The sequence below is a fragment of the Capricornis sumatraensis genome, chromosome 16 (assembly GCF_032405125.1).
Source record: "Capricornis sumatraensis isolate serow.1 chromosome 16, serow.2, whole genome shotgun sequence".
NCBI lineage: Eukaryota > Metazoa > Chordata > Mammalia > Artiodactyla > Bovidae > Capricornis > Capricornis sumatraensis.
Window position 1 is genome coordinate 65,766,484 of NC_091084.1, and position 26,577 is coordinate 65,793,060.

The following is a 26,577-nucleotide window of genomic DNA, read 5'->3' on the forward strand; positions in this document are numbered from 1 at the left end:
TGAAGCAGGCCCCTGGCCAGCGGGGGTGGAAATTGTGCGGATATTTGAAATCCATGGATCCTCCCTCAAATTCCATCTTCTTGCCCAAAGTGTGTTGTATTTCTCATTTCAGCATCTTGGTTTTTCTTTCTCGAGCTCCTATAGGGAGGGTTGATTTATAGTTAAAAAACGAGAGACCATGGAAGTGTCAAGCGGAAGAATCTGGCTAAGCAGACAACCAGATAGTCAGGCCTCTGCGTTGTTGACAGCTGACTCTTCTACTTTGTCAACTCAGGGTAGACTCTCCCTCCCAGGACCCTTCCTTCAAATTTTCCAAAGCTCATTACTGGGACCGGGGAGATTGGCTTTTCAAAGTCCACTGAAATTACCAAGGGTCCATGACAAGGAGGTAATCATGGTGCCTGGAGAGAGAATTATGCTTCCAGCAACCTGGCCGGGAGCCCCATAAAAACCTGGTGTCTGTGTGGCAGGAAAAAGATCTTGATATTGAAGCAGAGTGGACTGAACATAAATTAGTACATGAAGACAGAGGTTTAAGAGAGCCCCTGAATCCCCTATACCACCATCTCCTCCAGATTTGAGCTTCTGCTCACATTGCATTTACATTCTCCCCTCCTGGTGGTGCCTTTGGGGAGCAAGCCTGGTGTTTTTCACCTGAAACAGCCTCTAAGCTGAAAAGAACAGTCACCACCGAATCAATTCCTCATCCATTAACAGGTTGTCTCTCTGTTCTCGAGACACAGGCATAACCTGGTTAGACCTGTTTTGTTTGAACACTAACGTGTGAGTTGGCCAAATGCAAATGAGCAAATGTTTGTAATCCTTTATTTTATTTTTTTAAAGGGCCCGGCAGCCAATCAGAAGAGGGGGAAGTGACTTAGGGAATTCCCGGTTGGTGGCTTATTGCTTAACATCCTACAAAATGATTTAAAATTATTGTCATGTGCATTGATCTTCACTCTGATGAGGGCTCAGACGTGATAACACTCCTGGTTCCCTGTCCCCGTAAGAGCTGGCGTGAATTCTTCCCTCCATTTGCCACAGCTATTGGATTTCCCACCCAGAATCTTTAGGTAGATGAGGTAAGTCCTTATTTTTAAAACTTCTTTGGAGTCTGGAATTCAAATACCTGAGTGGAAAGAGAAACCTGCCTTGAATCAGACAGAGGAAAATAAAAGAGACTCCCGGAGGCAGCTGGCAGGAAGTGAACACGCCCCAGCTGCGTTCATCTCACTGGGTCGTCTTAGGATTTGATTTTGGAGGGCGTCAGGCTGACTCTGAGTGCTATCTGAACTCCCTGGTGGAGTCTGGGCTTCCAATCACTGAATTTAAAAGTCCCCTAGTTTCCCTCTCTTTCTGTGACAAAGCCATTTCCCTGGATTGAATTGTGAAATTCTGAAAGCTGGAACAGGTTCTTCTCAGTGATGAACTGGTTGGCTAAATTGCTGTTGGGGCTCAGAACACACATTCTTATTTTCTAGAGATGTCTTCTGTTGGTGATTTTCCTGACTCATTCCATTATTTGTAGGGAAAGGTAGATTCATCTTCAGTATATTCTGGTGTTGGAAAATGGCTGGAAACAGGCAAAGGTGTATGCATTCAAATTAGAAAAAGTGTTCAGGCAGCGTGGGTAGGCAAGGGTATGAGGGAGCGTTGCACACCTCTGTCCAGAAAACAAAAGCAATTTTGGCAAAGAGTTTTGCCATATCATAAGGAGACAGACCAGCCCTTTGTTCCAAGATGGGATACTGTGACCAGACAGGCAGATGTGAGTCAGCAGCACCAAATGTCTTCTAAGACAGGGGTTCTTTTGATTTTGTTTGGTCACAGTGGAGAAGTATTGGCCTCCATGTGGATAGAACTGGAAACAGTGGGGAGATCATCCTTTTGCTGGTAATGACAATGCCGAGTCAGGAAAGTGACATTTTCACCATCTGTCTTTGCTAAGATTTAGCATACTGCTGGGATTGTGAGAGCATGACCTTGTTAAGATGAAGCGTAAGCTTCTGGGCCTAAGTTCATAGGTGTCTCACCACACTGACCTTAGTAACAGGGATAGAGTGAGTGAGTGTTTGGACTGGAAAACTTTTCAATGGAAGGTCTAATTCAGGAGTTTGTTCTATAGGCATGGTTGTGAGGATGTGTTTAGATAGAGCTTTTCACTGCATAAAAGTATAGTTGGGGCTCATGAGTGGCCATGTGCTAATTCCACTGAAGTCAAGGGAAGAGTTGATTTCCAACAGGAGAGATGAAGTTGTGTTATTAGGAAGAATTTTAGGGGTAAGGGATGCTACCAGGAAAGGCTCTTAAGAGATTTTAAGAACGATTTTATGTAGCCCTATAAAAGTGAATAATCTTTAATTCTAAAAAAAGGAGAATGACTTTAATAGCTGCATTTGGATTTTGTAGAAGGCTCCGTTTAATCTTCTTTTTGAGAACTTGAGTACAGAGGCTATGAAAAAACTCATCAAATTCATCTTTTTATAACCTGAAATCGTGTAGGATTACATTATTTCTGCACCATCACTAATGGCTTATGTGGACAGACTTTAAAAGACAGTGGAACGTGAAATGAGGGTCATTTGAAAATGCGTGATCACATTTGAAAAAATAATAAATATAATGGAGATAATCCTCCATATTTCCAAACTATTTTAGAGTGGCACTTTAGAAGAAAGTAACTTTGAGGGAGCAACTGTGCTTTCAGTTCTCTTGCATTACTGTTCAAATGGTGGCATTCTTTGGGAATTTTTTGGGTGATTGTGGGGAGTGTGATGCCTTAGATCCAGGCCTCGTACATATGAAAAATCTCAAATTCAATTATATTTTTTCTTTTGAGTTAAAAAGCATCTATTTGTTAAATTCAAACAATGCCCTTTTGATTTTTTTTTTCCTTTTAAAAATAAATATACTATGAGTGCCCTTAGATGGAAACGCCTTGGGTCTTTCTGGACCTCTGAGAAGTCTTATGTTCACACTCACGATTCCACATTTGTGCTCCCTTTAATTTACTGACTTTATGCAGATCCTCTTTCAGTACCTTTTTGATGATTTCAAAGGCCGAGACAAAATGGAAACTGAGAGGCTAAAGTATTTACTCCACTGCATTCAGTTAGCTAATCAGAAACTGGAAGGAACTCATATCAGGTCCTAGGCCAGAATGTGAGTACTGTGGGTCAAAGTTCACTTCTAGGAAGTAGAATTTAGTGTTGTGGATTCTTGTAATGTTATATTTCTTCCTCATCCCCACCTACTCCCCGGCCCTAAATGAAGGTTAGCCCTGAATTGTGTTCCTTAGACCATCTTGCTTTTTGAAAGCTCAGTGTAGGAACCCTGTTGAATGTTCAAGCATCAAGCCCAGTCGCAGAGGTTTACACAGATCATTCAAAAGTGATTCAGTCTTTGCCTCGCTTCCTCCAATTAGAGTCCTCCCTAAGTCCTTTGGAACAGATGGGATTTTCAAAGACCTCTGGGAGATGGGGTGGGGTGGATACCAAGAACGCCGTGGTAGAAACTGCTAACACACTTGAGAAGCAATGCCACGGTTTGGAGGAATCAAATACAAAGTGGGAACGTGATTTTCGGTGATACCTTTTTCTGCCGTTTCAGACCATTTCTCTTGTTAAGATCCCTCTCTGGTAGAATTGAAGTGACAATCATTTCTGTTGTGGGAGAGGCCCCAGTTGGGAGGCTTCGGCTCCATGCAGCTTTGGTGTTGGAGACCTGACTTCTCACCCTGGTTGTGTTGCTGGGTAACCAACCGTGCTGAGCTCTTAGCTGGGGTGAGGCACGCCGGCAATGCGCGGGGGATGGTCGTCTGAAGACTGAGGCAGGACGGCAGCCCTGTCTTGGTGGGTTCTCTTAAATCTGTTGCACAATCACTGAAGCGACAGGGAAGATAATAAACTTTGTTTAATATTTTCTTATCTAATTTTTCATAATAGGATTTTAAATCATATGATTTGTTTTGAGGAGCAGCAATTGTGCTCTTATTAGATATATGTGACTATTATGTTTATTTAAATCAGACAGGGCTTTAGAGGTCCAGGCTATTAAGCTGTGCAGGAAATAGAATGCAGTGAGGGAGAATGGGTCATGTTCAGATGGAACATATATTCAAGCCAAGTGGTTTTGACGTCAGGAAGCTAAGATGTGCAGGAGTAGAAGTTTTCATGGATCCCTCAGAGTTATTCGATTAAAGAATTATTGGACTTCAGAAGGAAAAAAAATGTCTTTACGAATTCTTGAAGAATCCCAGACTCATGTTTTGAGTGATGGGAGCACGGTGTAGACAAGGCAGGGTGCAGGACAGTCCCGGACTGGCAGTCAGGAGACCTGGTTTTGTAGTCCCAGCAAAACTATGTGCCCACAGCAGCATACTCCACCTCCCTGGGCTTTTGATCCCTCATTTTGAAACCTGATCATCCTGAAGATACACTTCGGTCCTCAGAATCTGGTGCCTGGGGAAAGCTAGCTACGTCTAGAGGTCAGCAGGTTTAACTTGAGGCTGTGAAAGCTGAGAATGGGATGAGAGATGCCCTCCTAAGGATGAGACAGGAAGGAAGACCAGTCGGAACTCTTAAATGGCTTCCTTGGGGTCTTCAGAACTTTGGCCCAGGGATATGCCTGGCTGAGGTAGTGCAGACTGGATACCGGGAGACTTTCCTAGGGGTGCTGGGATCAGTTCCCATGACAATATCCCGTCTTTCTCAATTGTCTCATTTATTCGAAGTCAGCCTGAGTACAGAAGCAGATGCAGCTGTTTTGTGACCACTGGAAGCCGCTGGCATACCCGGGTAGGCACTCTAATGCCCTCTTCTGTAAAACCCCGAAGCAGCTGGCTGAAAAGTGGATATTCAGGCCCCCATGGAGGCCACTCAGATTGTGTGGTGCTGGTCAGCTCACTTGACTGATTGCCCATGAATTACTGGGTAGATTGGCTGGGTGTGGGCTCACCTCCTATAGAGGAAGACCTGAGGGGTCATCAGAAGAGGAACATGGCTGGCCCAGCCACTGGGCAGCCCACCTAGAGACTCCAGTCTTTACAGAGCCCCTTGGCCTGAGTCTGGAAAAATCAGAGCTTGTAATAGAGTCAAGCAGGATGGCCCATTTAAAGAGGCTCCCAGGGCTTTAATTGGCCTTGTCTTAAAAGAGATACCCTGTAAAATACCCCTTTGAAAACTGATTTCACTAGGACCTAACCACACTCTGTCTTTGGGCTGTTTTACAGGGCTGAGCCCCTTGTTCTGGTTCATTGGATTCTCTTCCAATTTTCCCCAACACCTTGGCCCTGAGAGTTTCCTTCCTGTCCTTTTTCAGCAGCGTCTTCGTTATTATTAAGGGTATCTGTTTATTTATTTTAAATGTGACCAGCGTTTTAAACATTCTTCATACTGTGCCTCTGATGAAAACCAAGTCCCGAATCAAAAGGAGCCCAAAGGCCTACTATAATATTTTGATTGCTAGCCTATTAGACTACCTCATGAACCCCACTATTATAATAACTACTTATTTTTACTTTTGTAGGTCCTTCTCCAGATGCACACTTTTTTTTTTGATGTTGTGATTGTGGTGAATTTAAAAGTTCCTATTTAGCCACGTACCCCTCACTCTGTATCATGGTCACCACACAAACGGCCTTGGGGGCTAGGGCTTTATGGGCGTGATTGTGGCAAGTTTAAAAGTTCCTATTCGGCCACATACCCCTCCCTCTATGTCATAGACACCACATAAAGGGCCTTTGGGGCTAGACCTTTATTGGTCCAATTGTGGATTTGAGACATTTTAGCTCACCTGCCATCCCTTTCTTGACCTGATGCAGACTTCTTCCAAAAGTCTATCAAATCTCTGTTGGAATATGAAAGAGGTCTTCTATTTTTAAATATGACAATGGGACTTGGAGCGTATGACTGTCTCAAAGAGATTTTTGAGGGGGTCCCTTTGAGGAAACTTTAAAAAAATTCTCTCATAACGACTACTGATATATTCTATTGGAGGAGGTAATTGGGGCCTGAAAGGTGAAGATTATTTCAGCCTGTCTCCATGGTAACTACTGACAAGACTTGTTTTCTTCACAACTGGACTTTAGATTTGGCCTCAGTTCAGCCTCTGTCTCAATTATGTCCACTGAGAAAATCAGAGGACACCTAGCTTACCTTTCTAACTCCCTTGACCAGAGGCTTGAGGAACATGGGTGAAGTGTAGACTTTGGCTGCTTGTGTATCTCAAAAGGCAGGAGGCTATGGGTTTTTGTTGCCTGGAAGCAGTTGGAATGTGGTCGAAAAAACACAAGGTTAAAGTCAGAACACCTGGGTTCACGTTCGACTCTGTCACCGAGCAGCTGAGTGACATTGGGTAAATTATCTAAGCTCCAGAATATAAGTTTCCTCATCTGGAAAATGGGGGTAATAACATCTGCACAGGCTGTTATAAGGATTAAATTAGACAAAGAATCTGAAAGCATCCGGACCCATGCTTGTGAGTAAACAATTAGTAATTGTGGAATGGAATCGGAGGATCAGTCCTCAGCCTGGGTGTTTTCAGTGAGTCTCTCTTGAGAAGGAGTGTCTGGATAATTCTGGGATTTTGTTTGTCAAAATGATCGACGTCGGCTCTGCACTGTGACTTTGGGGAAGAAAGGCAGCGGGGTTTTCAGTGGGGAAGGTGGGCAGCAGGGAGGTAGGATGAGCCATGTGAAGGGGGATCTCTTAGTGGAGCCTTGTGTTGAGCTGGCTGCAACCACCACCCACCGGAGCCTCAAGGAAGACCTGAGATAGGTACATAGCACGTTGTTTTTTTATCCTGTCTTGATGCCTGGCATGTATAGGCCTCCAGAAGAAACTGATCTCCTTCCCGGCAGTCCACATGACTAATCACAGCTTTATATATGTTGCCCACCCCTTAAATTCTTGAGTCTCCGGATACTTACTGGCCATGGCAGCTAAGGCATTAATTGCTCTGGATATTCTACAGGCTTTGAAAAAAATTCCTACTTATTTTGGCAAGGCACTATGGGGTCTACCTCCTGTAAATTGTTCAAACGAGGCTTCTGGCCATGTAGAAGTGGTAGCTAGAGGCTCTTTGAATTAAACAAGCAGTCCTTGCCACAAAAACAAGAAAGGTTTCTAACCTGGGATCCAAGGATCTCTTAGTGTCCATGGGGAGAAATCAGAGGCTTTGTGGACTTGGATGTGAAAACAAATAAAAATTTTACTTTCAGTAATTTAAAATTCAATATTCAATGTGAATTCAATTCAGTTTCAGTACAAGTGTGGCATACTAAACTCCTCAGTAGCAATAGCTGTAACTGATTATCACACAGAGAAATTACAGATATTAATATATCACATTGCACTTGTTACAGATGTCTTAAAATATTGATATTCATCACTACTTTGATATCATGGAAGTTATCGAACCTGGACTAGCTATTCTTGTTTAATGTACTAATAAAGAAGCACACGACATCATTGACTCAATGGGCATGAGTTTCAGCATACTCCAGGAGACGGTGAAGGACAGGGAAGCCTGGAATGCTGCAGTCCATCGGGTTGCAAAGAGTCAGACACGACTGAGTGACTAAAGAACAACAAAGAAGCACATACATTTTTATGCTATCACACATTTATTTCTAAAAGTATTTTGAAAATTGTATTTCAATATAAGCTTCCTTTCTAATCTTAGTATTTTACTTTGTCATTTCAAAACTGTTATTTTGAGGAGTCCATAATCCTCAGTGGACTGCCAGATGGGTTCACCGTATAAAGAGAAGGCTAAGAGCCCCTAACTTATAGCATTCTCTCACACACGACTGATGAAATGAACAGCAGTAGCTAATAAATAGTTTCTATCAGAGTGGGGTGTGTTTTCTTCCCATCCATCGTTCTTGTCTATGGGTAGTTTTGGAGTTGTCAAGGGACCTTGGCATCATGAAGATAATAACAATAATAATAATCATGCTAATAATAGCTAACCTTTGTTGAGTGCTGCCATAAGCCAGGTGCTATTACAGGCATGTTCCATGTCATATTTTGTTGGACTCTCCTAACTCCTTTAGGAGCTTTAGACAGTAAAGTGTCTCCCTGCCTTCCATGATGATAGAGCAACGGTGTAGATAAAGGCAAGAGTTGGGACTGACGCCTTGGGACAGGGCTGGGTCAGCGTAATACAGCCACCTCAGTCATGCAGGGTCCGACACTTAGAAAGCACCTGTGCTTGGTTTAACACTCTGTTGTTGCTGTCTTGAAGTTCTTAACACATTTGGGACAAGGGGCTCTGGATTTTCCTTTTGCACTGAGTCCTGCCAGTCACGCAGCTGGGCTCCCTTGGATATGATGAAATTATTCAAATGTGAGACAACTCCTGATGCTGGGAAGCTGCAGGGAGAACCCCGGCTCCTCCTTATCATGCTCATCTAACTGACCTTAGCTATTTTGATTTGATCATTTTGAGTGTCAAAGAAGTCCAATGAAGCAAGGGGAGGAATACCTGAATAATCAGCTGGAAGGAGTTTGATCCCTGGGAAAACCCTTCTGATTGGAAGTCACTTGCCTTGCTAAGGAGTATTTTCATGTGTTATTTTCCAGAGGGCTTACTCTACAGGTCAGGGAGCTAGAGGAAGCAGAATGAAGTGTGTTCTGGAAGAGAAAATGAGACCTGGTATGCCTAGAGTCTATAGGTCTTGCAGCAAGGCTCTAGAAAGGAATACGACTTTCTTGTCTATGGTTGTTTAATGATTGTCTGTACAAAGAGAAAACCCTACTTCTTCTAAAGAGGAGATGCTCTAATGCATGAGAAAATTCATGTATTATTTGTTTCTTAAGTTGCAAAGATGATGCTGGAATGAGTCTAGTGAAGTCTTGTCTGTTTTATGGCGACGTTTTTACAAACATTTGCAGGGTCATGGGTGTGACGGAGGTTGGGGAGAACTTTCCTAGACTTCTCAGAGGGATGGAATGTAGGCTCCCAGAGCCCTCCCCTCATTGGAGTGACGTCCACGACACAGTGGGTCTGACATCAGGACCCGTGTGTATTGGCTTAGTCGTCAGATGCTTTTCAAAAGGAGGCATAATTTCCCCTTAATGTTTCAATTTCCTTGTGATTATTACCACTCTTTTATCGTGGCTAATAAGTCTGAGGTGACTTTAAGCAGCCAAACCCAATCGCTGAGTCAATCTGGGGCTTTCAGCTGGAAGCCAGGCTGAAGTTTTGACAGATGGGTTTGGGTGGACATGAACGGGTGTTTCAGTAGCATCCACACAGATGGACACTAAAATAACTTTCAATTAAGGGCACAAGGATGATTAGTATGCTTCATGCTCACATTTGGGGGAAAAAAATTATACAGCTGTACTTAAAAGGAGCTCAGTTTCCAAAATAAAAGTGTGCAATCCTAAAAGACAATCACCTTGTCTTTGGAAATACAAGAGTGCATTTTCAAAGCTACAAAAAGTTATATGGCACTTTCCCCCTACACCCCAATACATTTATTATAATACATCCAACCATTTACTAGCTTTGTGTCTTTGAGTAAGTCACTCAAGTTCTCTGTGTCTCCTTTTCTGTGAAAATGGAGATATTAGTATCCACGTCTGGGGTTATTGCAAGGAGTGAATGAGACAATTCCTGTAAAGCCTAGTTCAATGCCTAACACATCATAAACACTCAATTAATATAAACTGTCATCCTCGTCATAATTTTAACTGCTGTTTTGTAATTATACCATCTGTGAGATCCCAAATCGGTGGCTGTTGATCTTTCCCTGACTGGGGCATCTCAGTCTTTCTCTGGGAAGAAACTTTAATCTTGACCTGGTCAAATCCATTGTCCCAGTCCATCCCAACCCTCCCTGGCTCCGATTCCATCCTCTTAACCTCCCTCCACCCTTCCCACATTCCTGCTAGTCCTGGGTCTTATTTATTTTTCAGTCAACTGAGGGTGTTGTTAAATCTTTTATTCTTCTGGCCTCCCAATTTGGTTCTGAGGCAGTCCCCTCCCTGTCCTACTCATGACAAGAATGCTTGGGAATGCTCAGCCAGCCATATCCCTCTTCTGTCAGAACACTCTGTTCTTAACGCTCCTTGAGAAGAGGCATTTCGGAGGCTTCCCCCCACTGCTGTGACCTCCCCTCCCCATTAAGCCAATGGTCTGGTGATAATGAAAGCCCAATGGCTGAGAGAAAGCTGCGGGGAGGTGGCAATCTTGGGGAACATCACGCATTGCCTGCACGTCCCAGGTTTTCCGCTCAAGGCTTAAATAAGAGATATTAAGAGGCTTCGCCTGACAGTGTGTGTTGAAGGCTGGGTGATGATGCCACTGCTTAATTAGTGTTGTCATGATCTCCATTTGAGTGATTTGTTTAGCTTTTTGTAGCCCTTTCTGGCTTGAGCACATCATGTGGTATTGACAAACTGTTGGGAAATGAGAGCGCGGTGATGCTTGAATTAACACGGGCATCATACAGTGAACATCTTAGGTCCTTTCGACAGGACACCTGGGATCTCAAGTCACTTGGCAGGACATGAGTGAGTCTACACAGCTTGCCTTGGAGGTAGGTATGGCTAACCTCCTTTCCCCATTGGGAAAGCTATGGTCCAGGGACTGGGGGCTTTCAAATTATGCTCATTGCCCAGGGCTGGATGAAAGAAGCCTTTGGGAGAGCCACGCTGAGTCTCTGCTTGGGGAGGTAACCCAGAGACCACACCTACTCCCCGAACTTACTGACTTTCGGAAATGAACCATTTGGAAGAGCGTGGTTTGGGTTATGATCATGCCGTGGCAGCCCCTTCTCTGGCCTTGTTAATCTGACTCAGGATCTTAACCTGGGCTGGCTGGAGGCTGGCCATGCAATTCTACAGATCTCAGATACTCCTTAGCGCCCTCGTAGAGCCAGCCAATGGAAAAGTACAGTGTCTTCTGGCCCCTGGGCCCTGCCAGCTCTGGCTGGTCTCTTCGATACCACCTTTTCTTCTTAGGGAGTGGGAGGATAGCATTTAAACTGAAAGCGCAGGTTTTTCTTTGGTTTTTATGGGAAAAACAAATTGGCATGAACGCTCTGTCAAACCAGCTCAGGCTGTTTGGGCAGATGCCTTTCTTTGCTTTTTTCTGTTTATTTTCCAACAAATCAATGCTTAACTGCGTTGTTATTGGAGCAGAGCAACAGGTGCAAAAAAATAACTCTGCTGCCAACTCAAATGAAAAAGTAGGGCTTATACCCTCTGGGAGGTATTCAGAAGATAACAGAAGCCCCTGCCAGCAACTGAATTAACAGCTCTGTTTACGGTGGGTTTTATGTTAACCTGCCCCTAACCCTCTGACACATAAACACACTATTGTCTCAGGGAGAGACATGCAGCTATCCAGACAACCAGCTGCTTTATTCTGTCCTGCGTGGAGATTGGTTTTGGCTGAGGCTGCTGTGCGAAACTCATGGCTGCCAACTCCAGGTCTCGGTGAGGGTTTCCTGTGAAGGCAAGGGTTTGGGGTTGTTGGAGAAAGGAGGACCAGTCCTGGCTTTTCTTTTTAATTGATTAATTTATTTATTTTTAATTGGAGGATAATTGCTTTACAATGTTGTGTTGGTTTCTGCTGTACAATGAAGTGAACCAGTTATATGCAGACATACATTCCCGCCCTCTTGAGCCTCCCTCCCAATCCCCTGTCCCTCCCATCTAGGTCGTCACAGAGCACGAAAGCTGTTTATTTTACACACAGTAGTGTATGTATATGTCAACGCCACTCTCTCAATTTGTCCTAGCCTCTCCTTCCTCCACTGTGTCCACAAGTCTCTTCTCTACATCTGCATCTCTATTCCTGCCCTAGTCCTGTTTTTTAAGGGAGCTGAAGTTCTTTCCAAGCTTGGTCATTTCCAAATGCCAAAGCAGGTCACCTGGCTCTCCCTGCTCTTGTCCTACTGTCACTCCAGCAGGAGATGGCCAATGAGGCCAGATGACCCTGGAAAAAGCTACTACAACATTTTCAGAAGTGGTGCCCTTGCTGGACAGTCCAGTTGAGCAGGGCGGCGTCTGTGTTTTTTTCACTCTTATGCCCCCAGCACCTAGTACAGTGCCGACATCTAGTAGCTCATCAATGAATATCTATTAATTGGAAGCGATCAATATACTAGCAGGGCAAACATTTCTTGATGATTGTTTCTCTCCACTGAAGGCTAAGATACCAGGTTTCTTTGGTAGGGTGGTTAATCTTTGGAAGAGCTGTGGTGGGGGTGGGATGGAATAAGGGGTGACTCAGCCAGCTATGAAATCCCCTTGATGAAAATAATCATTACAAAAATCCTCCACAAATGCTGTGTTCTGAGGACTTGGTTTGGCCTTCACAGACTCATACTTGTTAAGTTGCTGAGCACTGTTGCATTGAACAAGGTGGTATTGGATGTTAGGAACTGCTTTACTTCAAGTTAGGCAATAAGACAGGGAGAGAATCTCCGCAGATGAACTGAAGCTTGAGTTCTTCGGATTGAAATGTATCGCCTCTGACTTTACGAGGACTTCCTGGTGTTTGTGGATGTTTATTTTAGGGCCAATAACTGCTGGAGTTCGTTATCTTGTTTTGGGAACTTGAGAGAACTCAAGTAGATGAGTCTTTAACCAGAAGCTCTTAATGGCAAGGGTGCTTAAGGATTGGTGAAGGTGGGGTCTTAAAAGCATAGATTCTGATTCACAGGTCTAGGTGGGACCTCAGGAAACTCCAAGTTTAACTTCTTCTTAGGTGCTGATGATACAAGTGGCCCATAGACCAATCGTGTGGCCTCTTCAGCCAAGTAGGAAAATAAGCATTGTAAAGGTAATCTCCCAGTTTCCATACCTATGCCTTTCCAAACACCTATGGAGACTTCTGTTGTAAAAGTAGGCGGGGTTTTTTTTGGTTTGCTTGTTTTTGCTTTTATTTTTTGCTATCTGTTGCTTATGGCTACTGTGTTTTAGAAGAGAGATCAAGGATTGGTCAGGAAAGAAATACTGAGGTTCAAGGTGGTGGGGTATATGGTGAATTTTTTACTACATTGCCGAACAGAGGTCCAGAATGACTATCCTGGGTGCAGCATGGTCCCTCCTTCAGCTGCTGATGGAGAGGGAGAGGGGAGGCCCTTCCTGCTGCTACTGTGGGAAAACTGTGCAACACTCATGTCAAGAAAGAGCAAGAATAAAAACTCTCAGGGCTTCTCTCAGAGGTCGGGGTAGACTTTCTTCTGACCCTGACTCCACTACAAGTTTTCTTTTCATTTCAGTCCTACATGAGTGCAACAGAGATTTTGATTTAAAGATCCATGGTGTCAATAGATTTGTAGGGGTCAGTCGATGGTCTTTGGAGGGCCTTTTGCACAAAATATGTGCAAAACTTGGTGTGAGTATGCAGTCTGGGGAGGAGAGAGCCATAGTTTCCCTTGAGGTCTGAAAAGACTCCGTGACATTCATGTTTCGAAGCTTGCCCTATTTTTAGTTTGCCATAGCTGAACACGATTGATAAAGGCCCCTGAGGTCATGTAAGGGAATCTTGTTTTTTGATCAATTTTGGTCTCCGGTCAGTGTCTGTTTCTTGTCTGAACTGTCACTAAGACTGATAAAAATCAGCATAAGATGTGTATTTTCAACTGGCTTATAGTTAGTAAAGTGTATCTATAATGAATCGACTCTCGGGCTCCCACTATGGCATCATTGCTCATGGAAACGCTTGAAAGCCCAGGAATAATGCTTCCGATGCTGCCCCTGGGAACATGAAATGTCTCTCTTGAAACATATTATGAGGGTATGAAATTACCTGTGATGTAATCCTGAGAGGATCAAATACATTCCCTGAGCTTGATTCATATTTTGATTCATTTGGAAAACATGAATTATCATCTTTGTTACATTCAGTTAGATTTCACATGTACTTGAATTTTCTCTTCTCCTCACTGGGAGTAGTTCTCTTGAAATGACAGTCATATTGAAACAGGAAGTCAGTAAGCTGTTGCAACATTCTTTGGGCAAATGCTGTGAATTCACCTGCTGGTAACTTTGATTAAGGACTGAGAATGGTCTGGATAGTGCTGTCATTGCAAAAGTGATTATTTAAAGTGCCTAATTGCTCCTTGGGCTTGAGGAGTAAAAATACCCACAGTATTCTGAGGCAGTCTGGGGATGATGTGGTTGAATGAATCAAGGATCTGGAAGAAGGTAGACTGTGGCTTTGACTCTCGGTCCCCGAGGGCTGGGAGCAGGGAATGCAAGCGAAGCCCTGCTTATGATCTGCTCTGTGGCCCTGGCGGCTTCCGGTGTATCTTCACCCTCCCAACAGAAGAAAACACTACTTTTTGAACTAATTCAGTTCTAATCCAGATGAAGCACAAAGCACTGTGGATTGGTTTATTTCTAAAATATAAACTAAAAATCATTTTATTAAATCATACAAGGAATATTCATATGTGTATGCAAATATATTCATATATTTACATGTATAGATTAATATATTTGCATGAATACATAAATACTCCTTTTATGATACCTGGGTTTGATCCCTCGATCGGGGAAGATCCCCTGGAGGAGGGCAGAGCAACCCACTCCAGTATACTTGCCTGGAGAATCCTAGGGACAGAGGAGCCTGGCGGGCTACACTCCATAGGATCACAAAGAGTTGGACACAACTGAAGCAACTTGGCACACATAAATCTATTTTAATGGCTAAAAGTATCATAGATAAAACTGGCCCTAAATATTCCTACCTGAGTATACTGTAGGTATGGAAAAATGATAACGGAATTCTCCCCGTTCATTCTAAAAAGAACTCTTGAATATATTGAGAAGAGAGATGACTTCAGGTTGCTCTGGCAAAAAAGAAACATGTTTCAATCAGGGTCCCTGCATGATTGAATGGACGCAGAGAGCTTTGTAATCCAGGAGAAACCTGGTAAAGGTGTGAGACCCCAGGTGGCACAGGGAGAATGCTGTGACAGTGTGTAGGATGGGGCTGGGGCTGAAGATGAGCTGAGGGCATCTTTCTTTTTTGGCAAAGCACCCCCATCTCAGCAGAAAGTGCCCAGGGTTTGTTGCTAGACACTCGGAGTTTGAATTCTCTGCTAGTTTCAGTTCTTTCAAAACTGTGTGAGCTTGAACAAGTGACACAACCTCTTGGAGCTGCAGATGAACCATCTTCTAAATGACATAATGCCTTACAGAGCAATTGTGAGTATTGACTGAGATAATGGATTTAAAACTATGAGAAAAGAGGCAGCACATTTAAATGTTCAATAAGCCCTAGCTACTATAGTATATAGCTACTATTAGTAGTAGCAGTACAGCACTTGGTCTTAGGTCTCAGTAGCCCCACCACAGAGCAAAAGACACACCTTGCTCTAGATGAGTGAGCCCAAGCTGGACTGTGTTTGTCTATGCTGGCAGGTCCTCTCTGTGTGTTTAAGAGAGACCAGTGGAGCAGGGCTTGGCCTTGTTAGGAGTCCCGAGGCTGGGCAGAGCCTCCTGGGCTCCAGAAGACCTGGCTCTGGTCCTTTGCCAAAGTTCCAAGGGAACCTCCTTTTGCTCACTTTTCTGTCCTTAAGAGGTCAAATCCCAGACCCCTTTCTTCTAGTCATTGAGCAATTCGTGTGCTAAGGGACCCTGTAGGATAGAGATCCGCAGGCTGTCTTCCGCCAGGAGCTCCCGTCTGAGACGAGCTGCTCGCCTGTGCACCTGCAAACCAGCCATGGTGTGTGGGAGCAAAATGCTGGGGTGGTAACCCAGGGCCTGCAGAGGTGTGCCCTCCCACTGCTGCTGGCAGCCTCAGGCAGCGTGTGTCTGGTGGCACGAAGGGGAGCAGGAAGCGGGCAGAGGGGCAGAGCACGGCTTCTGTGAGCAGGGGCTCAGAGATGCTGTCCATCACCCAGCCTAATGGTGTGTCACCCAGCAGAGCAGGATGGGGCTGGGGAGCCCGAGTCCAGCCCTAGGCTAGAGTGTGCCAGCTCACTGGGACTGCTAAACATGATGTAGATGGTAGAAGTTAGAAGCCTTGCTTGAAATGAACTTAACCCTCAATTTCCACCTTGGAGACTCAATGAAATAATAAGTCACAACACAACAAATAAAAGATACTAATAATTAGGGACTTCCCTGGTGGCTCAGATGGTCAAGAATCTTCCTGCAATTCAGGAGACCTGGGTTCAATCCCTGGGTCGGGGAGATCCCCTGGAGAAAGGAATGGCAATCCACTCCAGTATTCTTGCCTGGAGAATTCCATGGACAGAGGAGCCTGGTGGGCTACAGTCCACAGGGTTGCAAAGAGTCAGATACGACTGAGCGACTAACACCAATTAGCTTGTATTCACCAAGTACTTAATACGTATATTGTGATATGTGTAATATGTACCAAGCATTCTACTGGTATCACTTCATTTTGTCTTTCAACAATCGTTTTCATATCATCCCCATTCTATCAACGAGGAAACTGAGACCCAGAGAAGTTGAATCACTTGCCCAAGTGATTAGTCAGTTGGCAAAACCAGGCACTGAACCATGGCCATTTGACTGCACAGCCTGGTGCTTCCCACCATTGCACCATCCTACCTCTGAAGAGTCTACCTCAACCCTAAGAATATTGCCCAGGCCAACCAACACAGTTCAGAGAGAAGCTTCTGGGCAGACCCCACGGTGACAGCTAACATTTCCTGACGTGCTGCGTGAGAATTTTACAAACGTTCTCGTTTGATCCACATGTCAACTCCATTTCTCCCACTTTTTATCATGGGGGAAAGTGAAACTTTAAACAGGATGGTACTTCCCCAGGGTCAACACAGCCTGCCAAGGAGCAGAATCAAGACTTCAATCCTCACCATCTGAGTCACCATGAGAACTGCCCTCCAGAAGCATGGCAACATTGGGCTGGGTTTGAAGCTCCTCACACCTTGAGTATGTCCTTTCAACCCAGATGTTAGTGAGATTCTGTCTCTGTGACTAGTCTCACCCACTCCCAGTTGAGCTGCTGAGCAACAGTTAAAACGTGAGATTCTTAAACTTTAGAGTCAGGCTAGGCATTCTGCTGGCCCCCTCCCTGATCCATTGGTCTTCCCTGTGCATGGTGGTCAAGCTGGTGCTGGAAGGGAATCCACTCTTGATGAAGGTCTGGTGGGGTGGGTACACACGTGGTAGGTCATCTCTATATGTGAGTGGCTCAGAAGTAGTCTGAGTCTGTAGCAACTTGGGGTACTGCGGGTGCTTGTGTTTAATCCCAAGGGGCCCCTTAACCAAGTGGGGAATAAAGAGTGATTCTGGCCACCCCAGCAGAGCACGGTGCTGCCTCTCTGCCAAACTGAGTTCGGATTGGCCAAACCCTAGTGGCCCAGGAAGTTGCTGCCTAGGATAGAAGAGTGTCCGACTGGAAGGCTGGCATGAGGGACCATCTGCTGTAATTGATTGGATCCCATCCATGGTTCCTCCTCTAGAAATAAAGAGCAGACTTCTGTCATCCAAAGTGTCAGTCTTAGAATTGTGGCACAAAGGGTGACATCTTGGGCGAATGTGGAGGAATCAGTGAAGAGAATGCAGATGGAAAAACCTTGTATATCTCAGTGCATTTCAATCTTTCGGTTTGAATTAAAATTTACTTTTTTGTTTTCTGTGATGTGCATTTTTCAATACCCCAAGTAACAATTTATGCTGTGTTCCCAGAATACATACTATGTGAGAATAGACAAAGGGGGGTCCAATACTCAGTGAATTTTCATAAACTTCCACCTAGGAGGCACTTACCAGGTATGGGTATGATGAGGCATTGTGCCAGGGGCGCCATGGTCCTGAATCTCCCTCAGTCCTCCAGCAAGCCTAGGTGGCAGTTTCCCAAGAGAGGATATAGCAGCTCAGAAAGGCTAGTCCAAAGTCGCCGCCCCCGCAAGAACAAAATCTGAGCTGTTGTTTCCATGGGCTCTGATTTGACTGGCGCTCATGACTAGGTGTGATCTGGCTCCGGGGCTTTTTTTCCAGGGTTGGTGCATGAGTGCTGCTAGAATCTAGTGGGAAGAGGCTAGAGATACAGCTGGGCATCCTGTAGTGTACAAGATAGCCCTCCCAACCTGTACCATCCTGGACCAAAATGCCAGTCACGCCAAGGCTGAGAAACCCTGCTTTTCACCCTAGAATTCTCTCTCTAGCTGGAAATGAGGTGAAGCGGATCCTTCTCCAGCTTGCATTTAGCTCAAAGGGTGGAACTGTTTTTCCTTAGGCTCTGAATTTACTGCTTCCAATCTTGGATCTTCCCGACCCAGGGATTGAACCCGGGTCTCCTGCATTGCAGGTGGAGTCTATACCATCTGAGCCACCAGGGAAGCCCAGGGACCTTTAACTTCATAGCATTACTTATCCTTCCAAATAGCCCTTAATCCACGGTTCCCTGACTCCCTCTTTGGAATCAGTAAAGATGCTGAGCTCGGAAGGAGTAACACACTCAAGGTCACATAGCTCAAAGACACAGATGGGGAGTCTGGGTTCCAACCCAGCCCTCAAAGTCTGCAAAGTCTCAACCTCCCATAATTGATACTTTTTTTTTAAGAAAATAAGAAAAGTTATGCTGAAGGTAAAGTAAAAAGATTAACGAGAAGCATTAAATACTTCTAAATTAAAAGGATTGCTTTTCATACTCCATCAGGTAATCACCTGGGCTTCCCTGGTAGCTCAGCTGGTAAAGAATCTGCCTGCGATGCAGGAGAGCCCAGTTCAATTCCTGGGTCAGTCAGGAAGTTCCCCTGGAGAAGGGACGGGCTACTCACCCCAGTATTCTCAGGGTTCCCTGGTGGCTCAGACAGTAAAGAATCCACCTGAACTGTGGGAGACCTGGCTTTGATCCCTGGGTTGGGAAGATCCCCTGGAGGAGGGCATGACAACCCACTCCAGTATTCTTACCTGGATCCCATGGACAGAGGAGCCTGGCGGACTACAGTCCATGGGTCACAAAATGTTGGACACACGACTGAGCAACTAAGCACAGCAGAAGGTAATCACCATGTACCATGGAAAGTCTACATTTGTATACGGGAGTGTGGGTAAGTTGGTTATAATAATAATGCTTTTTCTTTCTTTTACCATTTTCAAGGCAGATTTATTATCTATTATCTCATTTGATCTTCTCAACAATCTTGTGAGGCTGTTGGGGCACAAATGTCCTTATTTCACACTTGAAAAGCTGGGTCTCCAAGGGATTAGAATTTGGTAAAAGGCCTTCAGCCATTCTGGCCCCAGGGGCCTTCCGTGCCCACCCTGAGGGCATGGTCCCTGTCGCCCCAAGCTGGGTTGAGAACACTGACCTTCTCAGCAGCCTGGGTGAGCTCAGTGAACTCTGACTCACTAAGGAATAAGCCACATAAACTCTTTTATGGGTGCTAACCATTTACTGGGCCCTGTAAAAAAGGGCCCCTCGTTGTGCTGGCTGCTTTCCCTTGGAAAGGGGGTGCCAGCAGGGAGTGCGCTCAGCCTCCTGGGGGCCCAGATGGCAATGGGGTAGCTGTGACCTTGTAATCCTCAGTACTTCTCTCTGGCTGAGAGTAGTTCTGGATGCCTCATGGTGAGAAATGATGTCCGTCTGGAGGAGAGGGGCTTGTGGGGCATTTAGTCATAAGAGGAAGTCTGGCCCATGTGTTCCTGCGAAATTTATTGAATTCTTAGTACCCGCTGAGCTCTCTGTGCGCACAAGCTCATTTGATGCCCACAGCCCTTTGAGTTTGGGTTGTTCCCATTTTACAAGTGGGGAAAGTGAGGATCAGAAAGATTCAGGTCAGATAGACTTGAACTTGTTTCAGGGTCACCCACCGGGAGCAGGCGAACTAGGATCTGAGCCCACCTCTCCCCAACTACAAAGATGGGTGCTCAGTCCTCACACAACTCTGCCTTCTAGATTTTGGGGAATTGGTGAAGAGAAGCCCTGAGCCAGCCGGCTGAGGAAGTGGGTCATAGTTGGCCCCAGCAGATCTGACTTCCACTGAAAGAGCCACTTTGAAACAGCCCTACAGGCAAACCCTTGTGAAAGAATTTCAGGGAAGCCTCCCCTGCACACCCCACCCCCACCCCCAGCCTGGAGGGCACATGGACTGGGCTCTGAGCTTCAGCCCTTTCAGGGTTAAACAGTAACCTTTCTACTGCTTGTAGTTGAGCAAATGCTGGCAAGGAACAAGCCTAGCCTTGAGCAAACAGGAGCTGGTGCCATGCCCTCTCCCTCTCCCAGCCACCCCTCTGGGGAACTGGAAGCTTTCTTTTGCCTTCAAGTCCCCCCATCTGATTTCTTAGCTTAGGGCTACTGCTCTAGAAAGTTCAATGGGAAAAGAAAAGAAAGTTTGACTTGGGTTGGTTTTCTCTGAGAGTGAGAATCCAAGACATTTCTGGAACAAAAGGAATTTACTAGCCCTTCAATTTCTGCCCAGGGAAACTGAGGCCCACAGTTGCTTCTGGTTCAGGTTGTTCATAGGCATAGAATGCCTCCTCATCAGAACATACCTGCTATGCAGTTACGTCCTATTTGGTGCCAAGTGCTCGAGGTATGGAGACTCACTTAAGTCCCAACCAATACATACGGTGGCTACAATGGTCTGTATTTTACATACAAGGAAACTGGGGTTCAGAGAGGCTAATAACTTGTTTGACTTAGTACAAACCAGCTAAGAACTTCGCTGGTATTAAGTGGTGGAACTTGGGATAAACTCCAGCTCTTTCTGACATCGAAACTCATCTCTTTGGTACCATCCCTGTGGGCTGTTACAGAGCTCATCATTGCCACCCCATCTTGCCTTCTCCTACCTTCTACTTAGGCTGGATTCAGGCCTAATTATTTGCCAAACAACCAGGATGATGATGTTAACGATCATCATAAATGTTTCTGTTAAGCCTAATTCAACCCTTAATCACTGCTCTGCTCCCTGTTCCTAGAACTGTGCCCAACCCATTGCAAGGCTAATAAATATCTGTTGAAAGAATGAATACATGAATGAATTTTTATGTCTTTTCCAGACCCCTTTTCTCCCCTCTTAAGCCCTACATTGACCCAAAGGAGCAGTAGTTAAATTAGAGGAAGGGGTTTTGAGGGAGTGGAATGGCTCTGGTTGGGCAATTTCCATCCTGGGGATGTTGGTGACACATGAAGATGCAAGTTTTCACCCAAACAGGCAGAGAATTTTCCGTGATCTTCTACTGTAATTCTAGCTTCTCCTCACTCCAACATTTAGAAAGAGCAGGTTACCCTTAGAGGTCCCGGGTAAGGCTCAGTCACCTTCTGGAAACAGACTGTTCATCCTTTGAATGATTGAATGCACTTCTGAGGCTTTGAGTCTGGCATGAGGGTAAGAACATTGTAAGTGCTGGTGGACCGAGGTGAATATTTCTAAAGCATAAAATCTTCGTACAGTTCAAAAAAAATCCAAAAACAGGCTCATGGAAGAAAGGCTCTTCTCCTTGATCCTTTACTGAGAAAACGAGCCCCATACTGAGAAAGTCCCATTCAGGTCCACTGTGAAGCTTGCAGTATCCTCCAGGTGGATGGCATCAGTGACTCAATGGACGTGAGTTTGAGCAAACTCCGGGAGATGGTGAAGGACAGGGAGGCCTGGTGTGCTGCAGTCTATGGTGTTGCAAAGAGTCAGATATTGACTGAGTGACTGAATGGTGATAACTAAAAGGAAAGGGAATGTGAGGATGAACTTTTTACCAAGAAGGAAGCGTCAGTGTCTTATTGGAGAAACCAGCTGATTTATAACGTTATCACAGAGCTAAGTGCTTGAAAAGCTCTAGGGCAAATATGGCTGAGATCCCCTGAGACCAGCCCATCTCTTGGCAGATATCCTCACTGGGGAAATTTGCTGGATGCTGAGGGGCGGGCTGCTCAGGTGTGTCAGGGTTCCCACACAGGTGCTGGGTCTGTTCTGCTACCCATTTGGGATTTTACCGAATGGCAATTCCACCTTAAACAAAATCTCTCTGATATTTTCACTTTTGTAGAAAAAAAGAAAAAGTTGGCTGCTAGCCAGACTCACCCGGTGAGCAGGTATTACATTTTCCTCCTGTTTCATTCCCGATCAGAGATTATTCATGTATGAATGGGTGGCTGTAAAAACTTGCCTCATGCATATGAAAATTGAACCTGGAAATTTTTAATTGCCAGTCAGTTTTGCTTTTACTGAAAGGGCTGTGGCAACATGCTTGGCAGGCAGTGGTCGGGAGGACACGTTCTTTCTTCCTTCCTAAATTTGCTCTATGATCCATACTCTGAAATGACGTTTGTCCCAGAGGCACTGACGGAACGGCCTTTTTGATCCCCTTACAGATCATGATTCTGGAAGGAAGTGGTGTAATGAATCTCAACCCCAGCAACAATCTTCTCCACCAGCAGCCAGCCTGGACAGACAGCTACCCCACGTGCAATGGTAAGGGGGCTGCGTATGTCCCTCCCCATGCAGCTTCTTCCAGCTTCTTCTTTTGCTCTGATTAGACTTTATTCCCCAACTTCATGAAGCTTACACGGGGTCTGGGAGCCAGGAGGCCTGTGGGAAATACAGGGGATGTGGGAGCCAGGGGGACTGGAGAAAACTCTTTAAGCAGGAGATCCCCACAGGTCCCTGGAGCCCCAGCCAGAAGCCCACTCGAGATATTCTGTGGTTTCCTCTCAATATTCAAAGTTCCAGGTTGGCAAGCTGACACAGAGGGTGAGAGAAGAGATACCCCAAAGTAAGGCCATTTTAATAGTGTTGGCTGGGATATGAAGATGGGATAGGAGAGAAAACTCTGTGTGTGTGTGTGTGTGTGTGTGTGTGTGTGTGTGTGTCACGTGGAAGCATGGACATTAAGAAGAGAGAGCAGCTTCATCCTTCTGTTTCATTCTCCAGTGACTTCCCTCTATAAAGGGTGGGTAGATTTGTTAGGAGACCATGTGCCTGCCTGTGGTGCTTTAATCTAAGATTGGTGGATTAGAAGAGGGAGGGCTTAGTCTGGGGCCTACAGAGGGTGGATCCGGCCCTGGCTTACTGTAGAAGCCAGGCTGAATACAGTGGTTGCTAATCAGCGCCGTGCACCTTGTTGTGAAGGCAGTCAGCTGGGGCAAACTCCTATGCACTGGACCGCAGCAGGTGTAAGGAGGTCTGGGCCTTCTCTCACCCTCTGCCTGCTACTAATTTCCTCCCTAGAGACTCTGCTGCTCTTGCTTCCCTTGAACAACAGGGAAGTGGCTCTTGATGAACAATGTCTGGGAGGCAGAAGTGGAATGCCAATGGAAGGTTGCATTCTCCAAGAAGCAGCCGATTTCTGGGCAGCTCCACCTTTCAACTTGGAATCCCCAGCCACACAGCATGGAAAACAGAAAGGGGAGATCTCTTATTTGATCACCCGTCCTCCTGAACTGCTGTCTTTTCTGGGCATGAGCTTCCCTGTGGGGACCTTGAAGGATAATTCTAAACAGGGAAAAGCTCTTCAGGCTGGAAAGTCTTTTGCATCCCAAGCCCTTAGACCCTCCATTATGGCAGCATTCCTCTTGTTTGCTGTGCAGGGAGTAGAATCCACTCATCACTGTTACATTCTCACTTCCAGAAGCTCCTGGTCTTGATTGATGGGACTGGGGAGACCAGTTGAATGCCAGAGAGAAGCTGAACTCATAGGCTTTTCCCCAAACTTCTGCAGGCTAGTGGGGAGTCTGCCCTGTTCAACTTCAGACAAAATTTCTCTGGTTCTGCCAAGTTCTAATAGGCTGCACTATCAGGAACCCTCCTCTCATCTGAATCATGTGACATTGAAAGAATGTACTATAGGCCTGGTGTGGGGTTACTGAGAGTTGTTGTCTCTTGTTTGCAAACTCAGAGTTGCACAGTTAGCAAAACAATTAATTTCAAAATAAAAGAACAGAGGCTTGGGGGAGCTTCAAAAAAATATAGCCCACCCTTCAACAACTGCATTGGTTGGTGAGACACCAAAAAAAGTGGGAGGAATGAGAGACATCCCGTTTAGGCTCAGTATGTTAGTATATTTGGGAATATTTCTATGTAATTAAATTTGGGGACTAGATTCTCCCAATCCTTATCCCTTCCCCCTTCACTGTTGGCTTTGCCTTTAGGACCCCAGCTGAGGGTTCAGGCCTACTTTTGTGTGGTTATGAGGTATGAGGAGTAAGGCACCTAATGTGAGCAGCAGGTATGACCCAGGACAGCACCTTTGTGCCCACGTGATCTTGACTCCCCGTTCTTAGCAATCCTTAAGTCTGGGAGCAGTGGATGAAGTCCAAGAAGGTGAGTAAAAACAGGAGTGGGTTGGAAGCATTCCCCCTTGAGCTTCTCCTCTGGGAGTGTTGAGGGCCAGGCTGTGGGTATTATGGGGATCAGACCTTTTGAAGCTCTGTATCTCTTTGCCATGCAAACTGTGTCCACTGACAAACAAACATCATCATCATCCCCATTCCTGGGACACTCACCAGGAATGCAGAATCTCAGGCCTCATCCCAAGTCTATGGAATCAGAATCTGCATTTGAACAACATTCCCTGGTGATTCATAATCGCTTTAGAGTTTAGAGAAGTACAGATCTAGCAGGACCTTGAAGAAAAAGTTAGGGACCATTTTCTTGTGCTACGTTTTCTTTTATTGGTCCATCCTTGAGTTGGTGGGAATATCTGTGTGTCATGCTCAGTTAGATTTCCCCTTCTTCAGCTTGGTGGGCTATAATAGGGTCTCCCCCTTGTTCCTACCCCTCACCTCTTCCAAGAGAGTGCTCCCTCCCTTGGTCCCTGCTTTAGAAGGGATTGTAAGAGCTCTCAGCCTGGTCACATGCCAACAGAAGCTGGCTCTTTCTTCTCCATCCCTCCAGGACTCTGGGTTGATTTAGTGATGCTCTCTTAAGTGAGTATGAGAGTCACATACATAGATAGTTAGTCCATAGTGAGCTCAATAATATTTATTGACTTGGAGGAACTCCTCTTCACTGGTACTTGAATTAGCCATCCTGTGACTAGATCTCACAGGCTCTTCCAGGTTCCAATGTTATTTATTCTTCAGCAATAAACTTACTGAAGAAGTGGAGAGAAAGTACCTATCATGGCAAAATCTCTAAGTAGTTTTTATGGGAGATACAAGGATGGGTAAGAACGTATATAGGGCTGGGTAAATTGAGCATACAGTTTACAATGAAGAATAGGACTGTAAAGACCCGTCAAAGAAGGCAAAACAGGACAGAAGTCATGAGGAGAAATGGGAAGTATGTTTCCTGGAGATTTAGAGACAGCAGCCCTCAGCAGTCGGTCGGGGGGTCTCTGATGGCTTTATGGGTGGGTGGTCGGAGTCAGTGAGTTGGGCAGGAATTCAGCAGGGAGGGAGCCATAGGTAGACCTCAAACTGGCCTAAAGGACAATACAGAAAAAAGGTCACTTGAGGAATAGTGAAGAGCCTCAGTACCTGGCTTGGAAGTTTTGGACCTAATTTCAGTGGATAAAGGGAAGTTGCTGAAGGTGACTGGGTAGGGAAGTGACATCATAGTGATTGTAACCATCATAGTGGGCAGGGGGACATCAGCACAGCAAGCAGATGAATCATCTGGACCACTCTGGGGAGAAACAAAGGCATCATAAAGAGGAGAACCCGAGTCTCAGGCTTCTGGTGGAAAATGGTTTGAATTGGGGGTATATGTGTATATACAGACAGGTGTGTGAGAGAGAGAGGGAAAAAAAAAAAAACAAAAACCATGGAACTCTGTGGGTGTGGGCAGGAAGCCAACATGTTGCTGAACCTGTAGCAATGCATTAGCTTTCATGGTACTTTGTGAGAGATGGGGAAGAAGCTCATGATCTCAGAGCATTTCAAGTCTTGTGTTCTATCCAGAGCCCAGACGTGAGTATACGAGGAACAATAGGAGGATGTAGGGAGGCTGAATGACTGGCTCCTACCACAACTAGGGAAGGAATTGCATTTCCCAGAGCCTCCTCTCCAAATCCAACCTCTGCTGATGTGTGCACACCTCGGGGGCGATCCCTGTGACTTCTGGCAGTGCACCTCCCTGTCTGGGATCATGCTCAGAAACAAACACGGCTCACTCACAGGGCTGCCTCCTCTTTTGCAGTTTCCAGTGGGTTTTTTGGAGGCCAGTGGCATGAAATCCATCCTCAGTACTGGACCAAGTACCAGGTGTGGGAGTGGCTCCAGCATCTCCTGGACACCAACCAGCTGGACGCCAGCTGCATCCCTTTCCAGGAGTTTGACATCAACGGCGAGCACCTCTGCAGCATGAGTCTGCAGGAGTTCACCCGGGCGGCGGGGACGGCGGGGCAGCTTCTTTACAGCAACCTGCAGCATCTCAAGTGGAATGGTGACTCTCTTTCACTCTCTCTACCCTGTTGGGAGCCAGCTGGGAAGGGCAGAGACTCCATGACTGGCAGGGTTCCTGTTTAGGGACATCTGAGGATGGTCTTACCTCCAAATGACTGTTTTCCAAGACAGGGAAGTAGAAGGGAGGTGAGAGGGAACAGGCTTGAAGCCTAGGGTACAAGGTGTACCAAATCCCATACAAATCTAGGGTAATGTAATTCTCTTCTTATGGTTAATTTCCAAGGAGACAAGGGTTAGCTGGGTAGTCACAGAATACTTGGTGCT

At 45.6% G+C, this 26,577-nt stretch overlaps 1 protein-coding gene across 2 annotated transcripts in view; it reads left to right on the forward strand.

Moving 5' to 3' along the window:
* Positions 1 to 979: 979 nt before the first annotated feature.
* EHF (ETS homologous factor) overlaps positions 980 to 26,577 on the forward strand; it is a 43,331-nt gene continuing 17,733 nt past the window's right edge. Inside the window, exons 1-3 of one of the 2 annotated variants that reach the window (XM_068989379.1) lie at positions 980 to 1,082; positions 22,282 to 22,381; positions 26,048 to 26,293. In XM_068989379.1, coding sequence (XP_068845480.1) covers positions 22,285 to 22,381; positions 26,048 to 26,293 — 343 coding nt within the window. In that variant the 5' untranslated portion in view covers positions 980 to 1,082; positions 22,282 to 22,284. Of the gene's footprint in view, positions 1,083 to 22,281; positions 22,382 to 26,047; positions 26,294 to 26,577 lie in introns of those variants that run through there. The other variant, XM_068989378.1, reaches the window with a different exon arrangement.